The sequence below is a fragment of the Rissa tridactyla genome, chromosome 4, assembly GCF_028500815.1.
Source record: "Rissa tridactyla isolate bRisTri1 chromosome 4, bRisTri1.patW.cur.20221130, whole genome shotgun sequence".
Taxonomy (NCBI): domain Eukaryota; kingdom Metazoa; phylum Chordata; class Aves; order Charadriiformes; family Laridae; genus Rissa; species Rissa tridactyla.
The window spans coordinates 7,316,374-7,331,738 of record NC_071469.1 but is presented as its reverse complement, the minus strand read 5'-3'; the positions used below and the strand labels follow the sequence as shown (position 1 = coordinate 7,331,738).

The 15,365-nt window shown below is 40.9% G+C and overlaps 1 protein-coding gene across 1 annotated transcript in view; it reads left to right on the top strand.

The window, feature by feature from the left end:
• LGR4 (leucine rich repeat containing G protein-coupled receptor 4) overlaps positions 1-15,365 on the top strand; it is an 81,369-nt gene that overhangs the window by 28,178 nt on the left and 37,826 nt on the right. The window contains exon 2 of the mRNA XM_054199945.1: positions 7,110-7,181. Coding sequence (XP_054055920.1) covers positions 7,110-7,181 — 72 coding nt within the window. The remainder of the gene's footprint in view (positions 1-7,109; positions 7,182-15,365) is intronic.

Below are 15,365 nucleotides of genomic sequence, written 5' to 3'. Positions count from 1 at the left end.
AGGGCCCAGACCTTGGAAAAGACTGAATGGAGCCTACAGTATTACATGCTATTATCTATCAGCAAACAGGTTAAGCTTGCTCAGAGGGAGTATTTTATAGGATTTTAAAGGTGCCTTGTTGAAACATGATCTTCTTTCCTTCAACAAACACTCCTCTCCCTCTCTGTCTCTCTCTCTCCTTCCCTCTCCCCCTTACCTTCTAAACTTCACAAAAGATAGAAGTTAGGTGGAGAGCCAAAAAGAAGTTAGCTATGAATGAAGTGCAGGGGAGCACAGGGGAGTATTTTGATTGTATTTTTTAAGCAGCCAATCTTGTTTGGCTTTGGCTGAGATCTAATTTTCCTTTTCTGTAGCTAGATAGTTCATATTTTTCCAGCTTAAGGTCTTTTTTCCCCAAAGTGGAGTAGTTTAGGTCCTTAGCGTGCTTTTGGACGCAGTGCCGGAATGCGGTGGGAAGGTGCGTGTGCCCCCAGTTTGGTGCAGATCCAAGTGCTGATAGCTGAAGCTGCAGTACAGGATAGAAGCGCAGCACTGGCATCCCCTCTGGGTTCCAGGAGACATGCCAGCACACCAGAGCTGGGTAGCAAGGAAGGTTTCTTTGCTTAAAATGTGCACACCTTTTGGCTGGGGAGATGCAGTGAAGAACAGTAGGTGTTGTCAAAACAAAAATAAAAGGCTGTTGCAGCTAAGTGTCCCTCAGACCAGAGAGACTGGCATCATTTTCCGTTTCAATGCCTATCAGTTACTGTGAGTTGTTGGCTTTTATTCGCTGCCTATATCTTGAGCTAATTTATTTATCATTTTTGCCTGTCCTTTCTGTAGCCCTCTCCAGGAAGCCTGTGTTTCCCATTTTGTGGTCCCTCTTTGCTGTTGCAGCTTTTCTTCTCGTGCAAGAATTATTGTCCCCCTCCTTCATTTCTGTCATCTCTAGTCAGCTGTCCTTTCCAGCCAGAACCCCTCTCTGGCAATTGGTAAGAAAGACATTTAGGATAAATCTGACAAGGGTCAGGCTACATTATGGTAGAGGCAGTGCTTTAAAATGAGAGAGAAAGCGATACGTGCCCTGCAGGAGATGCTATGACATACTGTGCATTTTATCTAATTCTCTTCTGCGTGATACCACTGATGAAAGCTGTGGCTTAAGCCATTGTCTGAAGATAAGAAGAGTTTCTTTTTTTAAAATGTGAGAAAATTAGTAAGTTGCCATTCAAGATAAGAAGTATTTCTGCTCATCCTGGAGCCTGGGGAAGTTTGACTTTGGTTAGTGGTAGAATAAGGAATCCTTAAAAAAAAAAAAAGGCAACAACCAGAACTTTCTATCAGGAACTGGAATTCTTGCACAGAAGGAGTATAATAAAAAAAATTATGTGCATTATGCTGCCTAGTTCAAGTTTTGGAAATCTCCACTACTAGCTACTTTAAGAGTAGTTTAAATCTCCTGCTTTATGCAGAGAGATGTGGTGCTGTGTGTTTTTACTGTGTCCAGCAAAGGTGCTTTCCTCTCTGCAGTTAATTTAACTCATTGGATGCCTATTTTCAAGAGAGGGAGGCTTTCATAGCTTTTAGTGTCCTTGCTGGTTAGTATATGCACAAGTGTTTTCAAAGACACATGTTTCTGTGTTGGGTAAAAGCAAGGGATTTTGTTAAACTAAGTTGGCAATGAAGATTAAAGTAGTTGTCAGAATAACCTGAAGGGATCTACTGTAGCAGGCTGAAGACAGCAAATGACTACTGGAGTACCGTGGCTTGATTTTTCACACTTGGCCTGTAAAAATCAGTCTCTGCAGTACCGGGGATGGCGAAATAACACTTTAGTAGGTTTCTTCAAGCTACTTGTTTTAGTTGTTTTAGTTGGTTTTTGGGGTTTTGTTTTTCTTTTTTCTTTTTTCTTTTCTTTTCTGTAGAACCTTCCTGGAAAAGGGGCAAAACTTCAGATGGAGCATGAGAGCCTTATTTTATCGTTCAAACCCACAGCAGCGGTAGTGCTGTATGAGGAGCATGGTTATGTTTATATTCTGGCGTTATATCTCTCCTACCTGAAATGGCGAAACTAATTGTAACTCTAAGGCTGTGATTCACGTTATCCCCGAGATGCAGCCTCCTCTTGCTAAAGAGTTTACCACCTTCGGCTGCTCATCATTTGAGTTTCGATGCCAGCTCCTTGCCCGATCACGCCCTGACCTGCCTCAGTTAAAGTTGGCGAGCGACTGAAGATTTAGCCTGGCTGCTTCGTACAGATAAGCCCGGTTAATGGCTAACTGCTGAAAGGTGCAGGTCTGCCCCTGGCTTCTCCTTCCTTTTCCTAATGAATTTACGGTGGGAAACCAGGGCATCGCCGTCCTCGTCTTTTCCCTCTTAAAGCTGTTGTGTCCGTTTTGCGTTTCCCGGGGAAAATGTCCCAAATATAAGCGTGGGGCTGAGTTTAATTTCAAGACAAGAGCTGTAGGTTGCTGGGGCTGATCCTGCTGAGATCCTACTGCAAAGCGATGAAAGAATGAGAAATTTAAAATAAGCCTTTTGGATACAGAGTCTGAACTTCAGTGTACCAGTAAAATTCAGTGCAAGTGTGGGGGTCTTGTGCTCTTTTTTTTTTTTTTTGTTGTGTTTTCTTTTGGACGGGGGGAGAGTTGGTGGCAATCAAAAGACTTCTGCTGGTGTGCTGTTTTTAGGGGACTTGTGCCTGGATGTAACAATCCCATCCAGAATGGGTCCTTCAGCGTAGTCCTGCTCAGGTGAGGCATTAGGCAACAGCTGACGTGATCCTTCTGTTGTGCGATAGCATCATTCGCATGGGCACTGCTAGAGGTTGGGAAAGTACTAATAGGTTTTCACTTTGTTCATTCTTAGAACTTTATTTTATATAGTAAGACCTTAAATCAGTGCTGGGCTCATAGGCCTGAGGTCTTTCTAGCAGAGGCGGAGGAACAGGTGAAGTAGGACAGCTTCTCCATGGAGAATTCTTTGACATATCTGAGGCCTGTACTAATATTTTATCTTTATTACATGGACAACCTCCATGATTCTGCATAAACTGATTTGTTTTTTGAAATTTTAGGAATAGTAAAACGAGTATTTTCTAAAACTAAAAGCATCAGAGACTTGGCAAGAGCTATTTTTGTTTCAGACCAGTGGGGTTGGGGGGAATAATTGCCAGTATTTTGTCATAATATATGGTGGTAGTCTACTTTTGTTGTAATTCTTCTATAAACCATGTATTATTAGGTATCTTCCAAATTAACTAAGCAAACTTTTCAGAGAGTAGTTAAGTCATCTAATTTTAGCGATATGGGTGCTTGCAAATACTGTTTGTAAATTCTTGCATTGAAGGTCATGAACTACCTAATATTTTATTACTAGCAGATAGTGCCCATGAACGCATTCTTTGACTGATATTCTGTAGAGTGAAAAGAAAAGAAAAAAAAATTTTTGTGTATATATGTTTTATGTATATAGATATATATAGAAACACAAGTGTCTGATTTTTGCTTCTGCAGTTCCTTGTGGTTTTCCCCTTCTACATTGGTTGCTTTTTTGCTAATAGCGCACTTCAGGTGAGATTAGTGCGTCTTCACCTTCTCTCATCTCCTACGTTGAAAGATAAAATTTTTTCTAGCAATTTTTTAAAGTGTGATCTACCCAAGTCTGTTGATTGGTGAGGCATTGGCAATCAGTTTGTGATTTCTGCAGCAAAACTGCTTTTACGTAATGTTTTTAATTAAACAGAAATAGATTTAAAACTTGTATTCTGATCATTGAGAAACTTTGAAAGTTGGTGGCTTGATTTCCCCAAAGTCTGTGAATCAGTGCTATAAAGATTGGCTTATTTATTGAGTAGGAGTTACTATCCCATGGAATGAAGGCAAATACAGAAACTTTGTAGCAATTCCATCTTTTTACAGTCCCTGAAGATTCACATGGTAACGCTAAAGACAGAATTGCAATGTGTCTTTGTGCCTGTTTTTGTTAAAAATGCAATTTCACTGAAAATAAGTATAAGTAGAATTCATGGACATTGATGCTGCATCTCAAATCTTCATTAATAGTGTAGGCGTTCTGTTTTGTGCTTACATCCCAAGAGTCTACTCCCCATATTAAAATTGTAGATGCTAACACTTGGAGCTACAGGCAAAAAACATTCTTCGCTAATTTCAGATCCTGGGGAAAGCTGAAATTATGTAGGATTTGGATGTCAGCCATGCTGCGTGTCTGCATGGTTTCCATTGCCTTCATTTAGGGTTGCGTATGACACTTCTGAAAATCATGTGTTTATAGCTCTGGAAACTTCAGGACCGTTGCTTTCAGATGGATGTGACTTCTTACTTTTTCCTGTCCTAAAGAGCTATCACGTCGTGCAACAAATGTGATTGCAGTCCAAATCCTTGACAAAGCAATGGATAGCCATTCATAAAGTGCTTTCTGGTGATATGTACTGTTGACTTATTTTCACTACTACCATTTAATATGGTATATACGATAATGGGGTTTTATATCACCTGGACAGTCTTTTGAGAGAGTTGTGATTTTCTTGCACAGGTTACTCTTGTAGGGTCTCCACTCCCTTCCTACCCTTCTGCCCTATTCATAAACGCCTCCCAGTTGGTACTGGAAGGGGATGTGTAGTCCTCTGGAAAGGAGGGGACTAGCCTGGATGTGTGAAACACGTGTATTCATGACAATTTGAAAAATGTATGCGGGTAGTAGGGAGAATGAAAGTTGCAGTGTCCTGTGGAGCAGACAGCTGACCATCCGCGTATCTGATACTTTTATTTACTTTCCTGCACAAGAAGAAAAATGTCCCCCGCAGCAACTGCAGTATCTCACGGTAGCCAAGCTGCTGCTGAGACACAAAGCACCTCTTAAAGCAGGCGGGCTGTGGAGTTTGGAAATAAATCATCTCCGGTTTGGCTCCTTCTGGAGCTTAGTGAAGGAGTCTGTTGTGCCACAGTGGGTTTTCTTGGTCTTCTCTCACAATTGCGTTTGTTTTGTATGTGCTGAACCTTATTTTCATCTCCATTGCTCTTGAGTTAACGTTAGTGTACTCTTAACAGCTGCTGAGGAATAACTCTCTTGGTTTGCACTGGGATATGAGGAATGAAGTTTTGGCCTACTGTATAATAAACATTTAGTTTAAAGAAACGGTTGTACCTAGACTTAATGTAGGAATGCAATGTTCACGTCAGTGGTGGCCTGTGCTGCTCGGTCAGGGGCAGCAAACCAGTCACCAGTTACTTCTTAATCTCAACAGAAATTCACTGACATCAGTGACATTGTCAGCTGCCGCAGGGGAAAAAAGTTTTTGTTTTTTTTTTTCTTTTCCCCAATAACTATGGTGTTTTTTTTATATAATGCATTCTGTTGTCAGTATAAATAAGGAAACATTTTTTAATGAGCTGCGTTAGACATTATGGTCTCGCAACTGGAGGAATAACGTGGTCACTCTTTGCAAAAAGTGGTTTAATTAGCTGCTGCAACGTTTTTGGTAGGTTATATGGTACTGACATGGCATTCAGTTCGTAACAGCATGGAAGAAGGCACAAATGTCCTGAGACACTATTTCCTCAGAAGCATCACCAACCCCTCCACATGCTCCTTGCTCCCCTTAAGGGCCTGACTCTGCACCTTCTAAGGTCAGCACTGAGCCCTGGCATGGGTGGGAGCCATGGAAGATATCCTGAATGTGAAACTTTTTAATTTCTCAAGGGGGTTGGTTTTGCTGCTACAAAATAGTTCTTCAGGGATTTGTGCCCTTTCAGTATAGCTGGAAGAGTCTAAATTGACCTTTCTCTGCCTCATTAGAAGAAGTGATAATTCCAGTTGAAGCAGATGTTTGAAAAATAGTGGTGGCTCTGGATGGGCTAAAAAAGTCTGCCTCGGCAGTAGCCAAGGGCTGGTACTTTATTCCGAGATCGAGCTTTTTAGGTGGCAAGCAAAATCTGCTGTCCTGCATGCAGTCATCAGCCCTTCAGATCTTCATGCAGGAGCTTCAGAGGTACTTGTTGACTGTCAGTGTGATGGAAGGCGTGGTTTGGTTTTGTTTGTTTGCTTTTTATCCAAAATACACATGGAGGTGGCCCATAGGTGCTAGAGAACAATGTGTGGAAGACAGCAAGCAGAAGGAAGCTGGGAGGGCTCTACTAACGAGTCTCACTGAATTACTTGTTCATATTAAACTACTTTTTTTTTTAAAAAAAAAAAGGCAGTAACCAAGTAAAAAGTAAGAACTTGGGTTATGTCACGAATTGTTAGGCAGTTATTAATTTAATTATCAAACTGAATTGTTTTCATGCTACTTTTACTCACGTTGAGTAATAACTTGCTTTAGGACTGGATTATCTGTGATGGTTATGTAGGTGTGAGCCGAGGTGATGGCACCACGTTGCCACTTACTGCTCCTTCAGAAAGAAAAACGCTGAACAGGTCTGCATACCTATCATGTAAGCACTTGCTGCCGGCCTGTCTCTGCTCACGGACTGAGAATGAAATCTGCTTAAAACTATTACCTCCAGGACTTCTATAGGTTTTTTGGGGGGGAAAGGCTGTGGTAGAGCTAGGACATGTTTCTGCTATTCTTGTCAGTTGTTCCAGAAGCCACGTTTGCCAGAAGCTCTTTATTAAGTCCCAATGCATGTATTTCTTTTTTCTTTTTTTTTTTTTAAAGACACTGTGGGATGAAAATTTGCGTGGTGGGTGGTCACAACCTTTTTTTATTTTTTTTTTTTAATTTTTTCATATGCTGTGGTTTTAGAGTGGTATTAATCATCTGTGTTAAAATTGTATGCATGTGTGAGATGGCAAAAATCAGCACTGGGGATAACAGTACTGTAGAGCCTATTCCATACATGCATACCCTGTAGTTTCACAGTAATTTTTTTGGTGTAGAGGTGTCAGAAAACTTTTTTATCAGCTTTCCATTATATAGGTCTTTGCTGCGACTGGATTCTCAAATGCATTGAAAGTTTAGCATGCAAATTTCTAGAATGGTGTGTTACTGTGTGGTGCTAGGATATTTTTTCTGTTACACCATCTGATTAGGCCTTCTTCTTCTCTTCTTCCTAGAGTGTAAAAATCCCTTACTGTTTACTGATAAATCTATATTTTTTCTTCTCCAGAGATATCAGCATGAACAACATCACAAGGCTACCAGAGGATGCGTTCAAGAACTTCCCCTACTTGGAAGAGCTGTAAGTATTTCACACACATTGAAGTTCTGCTACACCATCAGATGGCTGTGTAAAGTGGAAGGTGGGTGGGGAAACAGTGTTGAGTTACGAACAGAGAAAGCAATTATACTTTAAAAAAAAATAGTCCTGTACATGTTTGGAAACCGGAACAGTAAATGCTACTTACAAGGGACTTTTTACAGTAATTATTTTAATCATTGCTAGAGTGATGACACATACTAATTACAGTGTTATCCAAAGATAACACAAGAGGTGTGTAATTACCATTGTTTCCAAAGGAGCTGCAGTATAGCTGTTGCGTAAGTTCCATAAAATATATGTTGTTTCGTTTACAGAGCAGCTTGCTCCCATTGCCCCCGTAGGCTGCAGATGCAGCACTTGCAAGCCCATCCTGACCTGCCTCAGAGACTGAAGTTCTGTGGTACAGGGCTGCTTGTTCTTAGTTTCTCTGGCAAAAATTCTTTCTCCAGTTCCCATCTCCCTCCTGTCCCGCTGCCTTGTTAGCTCTTTATTTTAGGTTTTTCTTAGGTATATTTGGTCTTCTGAATCCTCAGGCTGCACTAAGGCTCATTGTTTGACCCCCGGTGTTTTGCTGAACTGAAGTCTTAACTGAGATGTCTTTGCAAAGTTGAAGCACCCCTTCGCAGCATAGCCCTGAATTAGGTTGTGTTTCAGAGTCAATAAACAGGGAGAAGGCTTTGACTTTCAATTACTACTTTAGTAAGTACTATTATGTGACAAGTGACTTCTGCTTGCCTTAGTTTCCTTATCTATGAAGAGAGGGTAATGGTTCAACCTTTGTCAGAGAGCGTTGAGAACTTCCAGTAATAAGGAATAGATAAGACAAAACCACAGCAATTTGTTTTGCTTCTCTTGCATTTTTGGTGTCAAAGTAGCATTTCTTGTCTCAAAGAGCATTTAAAATACGCAGTAGGGCTGTCCTTATTTGTGACTTTGGCTAGGCTGGAACTATGAACTCTGTGTTGGGAGATTTTTTTTTTTTTTTTCAATAAATGCAGCTTAGGGCAAAAACAGTGCATTTCCCCAAAGAGACAAACTCTCATGAAGTAGGGAAGAATTCTTCCGACTTCACAGATGGGGAAACTGAAGGAAAGAATGAAAGCCATTTGTAGAGGGCAACAGGATAAATTAACCCCCATAGCAAAACTGCAGATAAAGCCCAGAATCTTTTGACTCTGGTTATCTGCTATAACCAATACAAGCACCACAACTCACTGGAAAGAAGATATTGAGAAATTGGTAAGAGCTGGTCACTTGCTTCTGAAGAAAGACTCGCGTTTCTGAAAGCTGTTTTTCCTCCTTGCACCCCAGCTACACTGGTTGGTCTAGTAAGGTGTTCTACCTCTGCTTACAGTTTTGGTCTCTCTTATGTCCTGATAATGTAGCAGTTACCATTACTAATACACTTAAATAACTCCATTTTCCCTGGTTCTTAAGTAGTTTTGACTCAGGTCTGTACAATTGCGAAGCACGGTTGAGCTTATTTATGTCAGATGAATTGTGTGTGATATCTTATTTCATGCTTAACAGGTTCTGGTTTATTCCCTCTGACTGTATTGCTTACATTTGCAATATAGTTGAGAATACCTTGTGAAGGAAAATAGATTTACCAGGATTTCAGATGGTGCATGTGTGTAATTGACAAAATTTAAGAAAGGTTCTATGGCATGAGTAGTCAATTTAAAAAATATATAAATAAATAATTCAAAGCCTGGGAAGGCTTCCTTGGCTCAGAATATATACTAAACAGTGTTCCCTATGTGCTTTATAATACATGCCGCTGTATGTCTGTATGTTTGTCTTGCCTAAACCATGACAATGTTTTATTAGACTATATTTGTAGTCCTTTTTTTTTTTCCAAACTCTTTATAGTCAAATTCGTATTGGAAGCTGAAAAAAAACCCAAACAATTCTGTTTTCCCAACTTCAGATGACTGTGGGAGACTTCATTTTTTTTTTTTTTTTTTTTTTTTTTCCCCCTATAAGTAATTAAGCAATAAAACCTAACTGGTGGGTGTGCATATTGTGTAACTTCCATAAACCCTGGGGTGTGTCAGGAGGTAAAGAGAAAAGGCAGAGCCTTCAGCCATCATCTATTGCGTTTATTGCCTAAGAGCCATTTGTTACATATACCTTTATTGTCCCCCTAAATTCCAGCATTTCAGTTTGCAAAAAAATAGGCTAGCGTTAAGCTCAGAATTACATGTGAACACCCAGAAGCTTTAAATTATTCCTAGCATGCTTACTTGGTATGTTAAAGCAACTTATGGAAAAAACACAGACAAACCAAAAACCAGCTTTGCAGTAAAAACAATACTTGCCAAATGTTTGGACATATTCAAATCGATCATAATTGCTTAGTACAATAGAAAAAAAAATTACAATTTTCATTTTATGTTTGAGTTACCTCCTGCAGCTGCAGAGGTAGGAGAATCTCCAGGAAGATTAAAAACTCTCTCCAATTCAACAGCTATCACGGATGCTGAAAGACAGGAAAATGACCGTTTTCTACTTACAGCAGAGCAATAACTAGACTGTGTCTGTGTACCGTACTTCTCAGTTGAAGAGCATTAACCAAGACTTGTGGATTGTTAGTAATATTTCGCAGCAGCAGCCTGCTTTGAATTTGAAACCTATTTGCAGAGGCTCTGGCCATGCCCACCAGCAGTGAAATGAGGAAGGTTTCTTCCTTTTCTTTAAAGATCTGGTTATGGTCATCCACACACAAGTCAACTGCAGGTTCCCTTGCTTCAGTTCATATTCTTCCTAGAGGGAATATAATAAAGTAGATTCAAACAAAAGCAATCTCATTGTACATTCAAACAAAAGCATTTCAGTAGAAATGACCGGCACCAGACATGGCATGTTTTTGCTTCGTTCTGGCCATTCTGTTTTCTCTATGGGACAGGGTACAGAAATTTTTCTGTCTTTATTTTTGCTGGTTGTGGACAGAAAAAACCAAGCTGTTGTACTTCCCACTCTACAACCACAATTTTCCCTCTCCACTCTTAAGATGATTTTCAAACTTTTCTTCCTGGCTTTTATTTATAGTTGAACAGATCCAAATTCTGACTGCTGGGCACTAGCAAAGTTGCTTTTTCAGCACAGAAACCTGGGCGTGAGTCTCTATGCCAAAGAAAAAGAGACAGAATTAAAGCAAAGTGGTGTTGAAATCTGTGCTTAAAGTGACTTTTCTATCTAGAACTTCTCCCAAGAATGAAAGACCCCACAAACTAGTGGGAATGCAATAAGTACCCGCACCACCACGGACTCTAGTAGCTCTTCATCCAAGAGACAGCCCCAGACCCCTTGCTCTTTATACCATGCTTGAATGCTTCTGGAGATTAGCCCCTGACAGAGTTAGTTAATAAATATTGCAAAATAGTATCACAGAACTTAATTGAATGTAAATGGCAGGCAATTAGATGTATTATGTAGGCAACTGAGTCTTACGCAGTCCACGTTTGAAGAGGATGGGATTAAAAAAAATGCAGTAGGAGCCATTTAAAGTGGGGGTTGTCATTTCCTTAATGCAATGAATTATTTGCTATTCTGGAGAGACTTCAGAGGATCGTTTTCCAAATCCTAAAATGAACACTAATGAATAAAAGTGAAAGAAGCAGTGTACCAGACTTGTAAAAGGTGGCTGCTTGATTAGAAGTGGCCTTCTACGTCACAGAAGGGGGAGCAACCTGGGTGCTTCAATGTATGCATCCCGTGCCGTTTTCAGATGTGCTGGGTTGTCCGGGACACCTGCATAAGACTGGCAGGTCTGGCGCAGCCGGGAGACTGATGGCAGCTGGGGCCAGGTGGAGGAGGACATCTGAAATGACACTAAATGGCTGTGTGGGGCAACTGACTTACCTGCAGAGTGTGAAATCTGCGGGTATAATCTGATTTTTTTTGTACCTTTGAGGTAGTGTCCTACCTGAGTATTACTCGCCAGGTAGAAGCAAAGGGATTCCAGCTTGTCCGTGGGCAGAATCTGCCCATCGGGTTATGTCTCCCCGTGCCCCTCTTCACAGCCTCGTCATGCATGTCACTGCATAGCACACCTATCGTATGTCTGTAGGATTCTTGCACTATTTATAAATGTTATAAAAATTCTCCATCTCCGTGCAACTGATACCTATCTGGAAGTAATTTGCAAATGATTGAAACGGCAATGGTCAGAGTCGGTGAGGAGCAGACCACCAAGGGTTTTGCCACAGCAGTTAATGAAGTGTATTCTCCAGCAAATGTTAACGTAAATATGCTGCAGCCCTGAACTTGATATGGAAACTAAAAATCCTTGAAGAACTTGGCTACAGTTTTCTAACCACACCTTAAAGTATTTATAGAAAGCTAGAAGAGGGAAATAGTTAGATAATGCAGTGTTTTTAGAAAGCAGAAACCATTTTCCAGTGTGAGCTTTTAACTAGAACAGTCAGGCTGTGTTATGTGTTGGTGCTCTTCTAAATGGTTGCAGTTCCTTCCGATATTTAAAGTTATCTAAAGTAGTCTGAAGGATTTTAACTGTATGATTTCCATTTGCTATACTTGTGAATGATCTGCTGGATCAATTAAAAAGGCGCGCTGTCATCAAGGAAAGGCAAATCAAAATGACTTTTATTCTTGGTGAGTTTTCTGGTCTGGCTTCAGAAACTCGAACCACTTGAGCAAAGCAGAAGTCTCCTCGACTTAACGACCTTTTAAACTTGTTTTGATTTCCACTCTTAACGTTTTAAAATGTTATTGTCTTATATGCCCTGCACTGATGGGTAAGGTTTAGGTTAAGGTAAGGTAAGGATAAGGTTTTGGCTGTCTGGTCAATGCGAGAGACGGCAGTGGGGCAGAGGACAGCAAGTTGTCCTGCTCTCTGTCTGTAGGTCACCTGTGACACAAGCATGTGGTTGTCTGAAGGGGAACACCGGTCGCCTCCCAACCAGTCTGCCTCCGGGCAGGGCTCTGACCTTCTCTAGCAAGGGTTGGGGAGGATGCTCTCGACTGTTGGGGTTTTGAAGACCCCGTAATTGAAGACCTGCAAGGAGAATAATCACTCCTGAAGGCACCAAGAGACAGGTGTGCTCAATTACCTTCCCGATGAGGGCTGGTGCCATGGTCTGTTGTATTTCTGGTTTTTGTTCATATTTGATATGAAACAGTCTCTCTTCTGGGACACTACCCTCATTTATTTATTTTTTTTTATCAGTAAAGGGCAAACCTTACTAAGTTTTTTTATTCAATAGCTGGTGAAATTGATTTAGGGGAATAAGGTGATAAAAGGAAGGTTTAGATCAATAAAAGGTTTCTCTTTGCTGAAAGACAATGCTAATCTGCTTTTTGAGAGATGAATAAGCAGTGAGCGAGAGGCAGCACGTGTGCAACTGTAATTTTTTAGGAAAAGAAACAGTATAACTGAGAATTTTTGTGACTATTTAATCATATTCATGCTGACTACAGCACTGAGATATCTTGCTTAAACATCTCAAACCCCTCTCCCCCCTTCTCAGCCGGAGTCTCTGAACATGGCTTTTAATTGACAAAATGTATTTTAGGAACATAAGGATTAATTAAAATGCATACTGGCAGTGAAAATGAGGTGGTTTTGCCATAAGGTTGTAATCAGGAAGTATCTGCAAGGGAAATGTCTAGAGTTATTTTTCCTCTTGACTGCAGCTGAAGATGACCACCTGGCTGAAATGTCACAGCTGCTTGCTTTTGTAGTATCTATTTCAGTGTGTAATTTAGATGGTCCCCTTCCTTCTAATTTCTGCATCAGCACCAAGCTGTAGTATCCTTGGGGAGGGAGGGGGAGTGTCTGTCTTTTTTATTACTTGGGTTTTATGAATAAGGCATGTGCTGGAGTTCTGCCAAGGCCACCAAGGCTGAGCTGTTAGTTTGGGATGCAGTGTCTTTCCTCACCTGGCTGTGGAGCGTTTGGTGGAAGGAGGCTTTTTGTCCTTCAGTGCTAGGTTTTTTTTAAAGTAGTATTTTCAAGGTAGTGTGCAAACGTGGACGAGGTGGTGCAATTCCTCTCCCTTTCATAAACATGAGTAGTCCCAAGAAGCTGGAGATGGAGAGCTTGTTTCAAGTAGAAAAGTTAAGGGTGAATCTTCATGAGAAAAGTCGTCCTGATGCCTTGTGTTAGCTGACACCTGGTAACTGGGGCTGTGGTTAGACATCCCCTTGTGAAACTAGCTGGTATGTTTGGAGATGTTATCACCCCATATCTGTTCATTCAGCCCCTACCAGCAGAGACTGAGGAACGAGCCGAGAGCTCTCTTCAGCTGCTTTGTTATAAAGGCAGCCAGTGTAGAAGTCCTCTGTTGGTATTTCAAAAATAGCCGGCTGATGTTGGGTTGGAAGCTGATGAGTGCTCTTCATCCATCTGCCAGCTCCGAATATTTGAACAGCTGGAGGAGGTAATTTCCTCAGTTGCTCCAGCTCGAATTCCAAGAGGTAAAGTTCTAATGAAGAAAATGCAAGGTGTAGGTTTCACGTGTGGTAGCAAGTTAAGAGCCTAAGCTTCGACTTGACCAGCTAGCATACATTAGAAACATTTGCTGCCTTGTGTGCGCTGGAGCTTTAGAAAGTGCATCAGCGTGTTGTAACTTGCACCTTCAAATTCTAGTCAAGACAAACCTTTAGGCAAAGACTCCCAAGTAGAATTAACCACAGTCAGCTAAGATATTTTTAAACATCACCTACTTGGTCTGCACTAGATGCTAAATGATGTTTAAAAACATGTTGGCCAACCCGTGTTTAATTAATGTTTTCTTATCTATGCGAGTCCTAAATCAGTTTGATTCTGGATGAGTTTCAATCCTGCTGATACAAGAATAATATTTCTGTAGCTTAGAAGGTTCTCGCTGTGCTTAACAATTGCATATTTTTCCTGTTTGTGGGGACAGATGCTAGCTAGTAGGTTGAGTAAATTCCAGTGTTTTTAGAAGATGAGGAAGTTTCTTTCCAGTTTCTGTTTCTACATGTTAATTTTAAAAGCTGGTGTGGTTGTGTATTAGAATCCCAAGACTGGTTATTCTCCTGCAAGTACTTTTAGAGGGAAACAAAACGTTTTTTCCTTATCTGTTGTCTTCGAGTTTGTGTTCAGCATTATTTTCGCATGCGTATGCACACAGAAGCTGGCTTAGCTAAATGGCCTGGAGGCTGAACTTCGCGGTGTTGTGCTTTGAGACCCGTCTTACGAGCCTGAATTTATTATGCTGCCTGAGCTGCCAGGTTGGGGCTGTCTGAACGTATAAACCAGATAAGAAACTTCTGGAGGTCTGAGCTTCTGGAGAGCCTCAGAAGCTCTCAGGCTGGGTCTCTCCAGGTAGAGTCCCCCGAACCGTCCTTGTACTGTGCCGTCCACCTCCTCTTTTCAGTTTCAGAAATTGGAGCATGAGACAAGAGACATGCATGCGCAAGCGAGCGGGCAGCCAGTTCCAGGCTCAAGCCTTAAGAGGAGTCATAAAAGCCTTAAATATTCAGAGGGAAAAGCAGAAAAAACAAATCCTGTGTGTTGGAGGTGAACGCATTATCCCTGTATTCTAAGAAAGTAATTGGCTGGTCTGAGTGCATTCTGTCATCGTAGTGTCTCGGTATGACTCTGTATGTTACCATAAAAATACATGGTGAGGAATTAAATCATTCTTTTACCTCCTTTCCTTCCCTCCTCTTGGGTGGTTGTATTTTGGTATATTTTTTTTTTTTGTGAGTACTGAGGTGTTCTTGCCTAATTAGCTTTGGCAGATTTTTCCTGGCATAGGAGAACCTGTACTCACGTAAAGTTCTTTTCCTGCCCTTCCTATATAAAAGTAAAATTTTAGATGATTCTGATAAAATACTTGCCTTTTTTTCAGCTGGGGGAAAGTTAACAGTTGATCTGAATCTGAAACAAAGAATCATATTGAAAATTATTGTCACTTTTCTAAGGGAATGGACTCCATTCATTCTGGAGATTCTACAAAACCTTGGTCTTGCATTTACCCAGTATCTATCTGAAGTAGTTAGAAAACTGGTAACAGAGGTTTAATTGCCCAATATACATAGATTTAAGCCAGTTCCACATGTTGCAGTGTCACTTGCTAGACGCATGGTCATTCAAAAGTTCCCATGCCTGTAAAGCCAAATAAGTGCTAGGGCAAGAGACAGGCTGTATGGACAGATCGAAGCAACTTT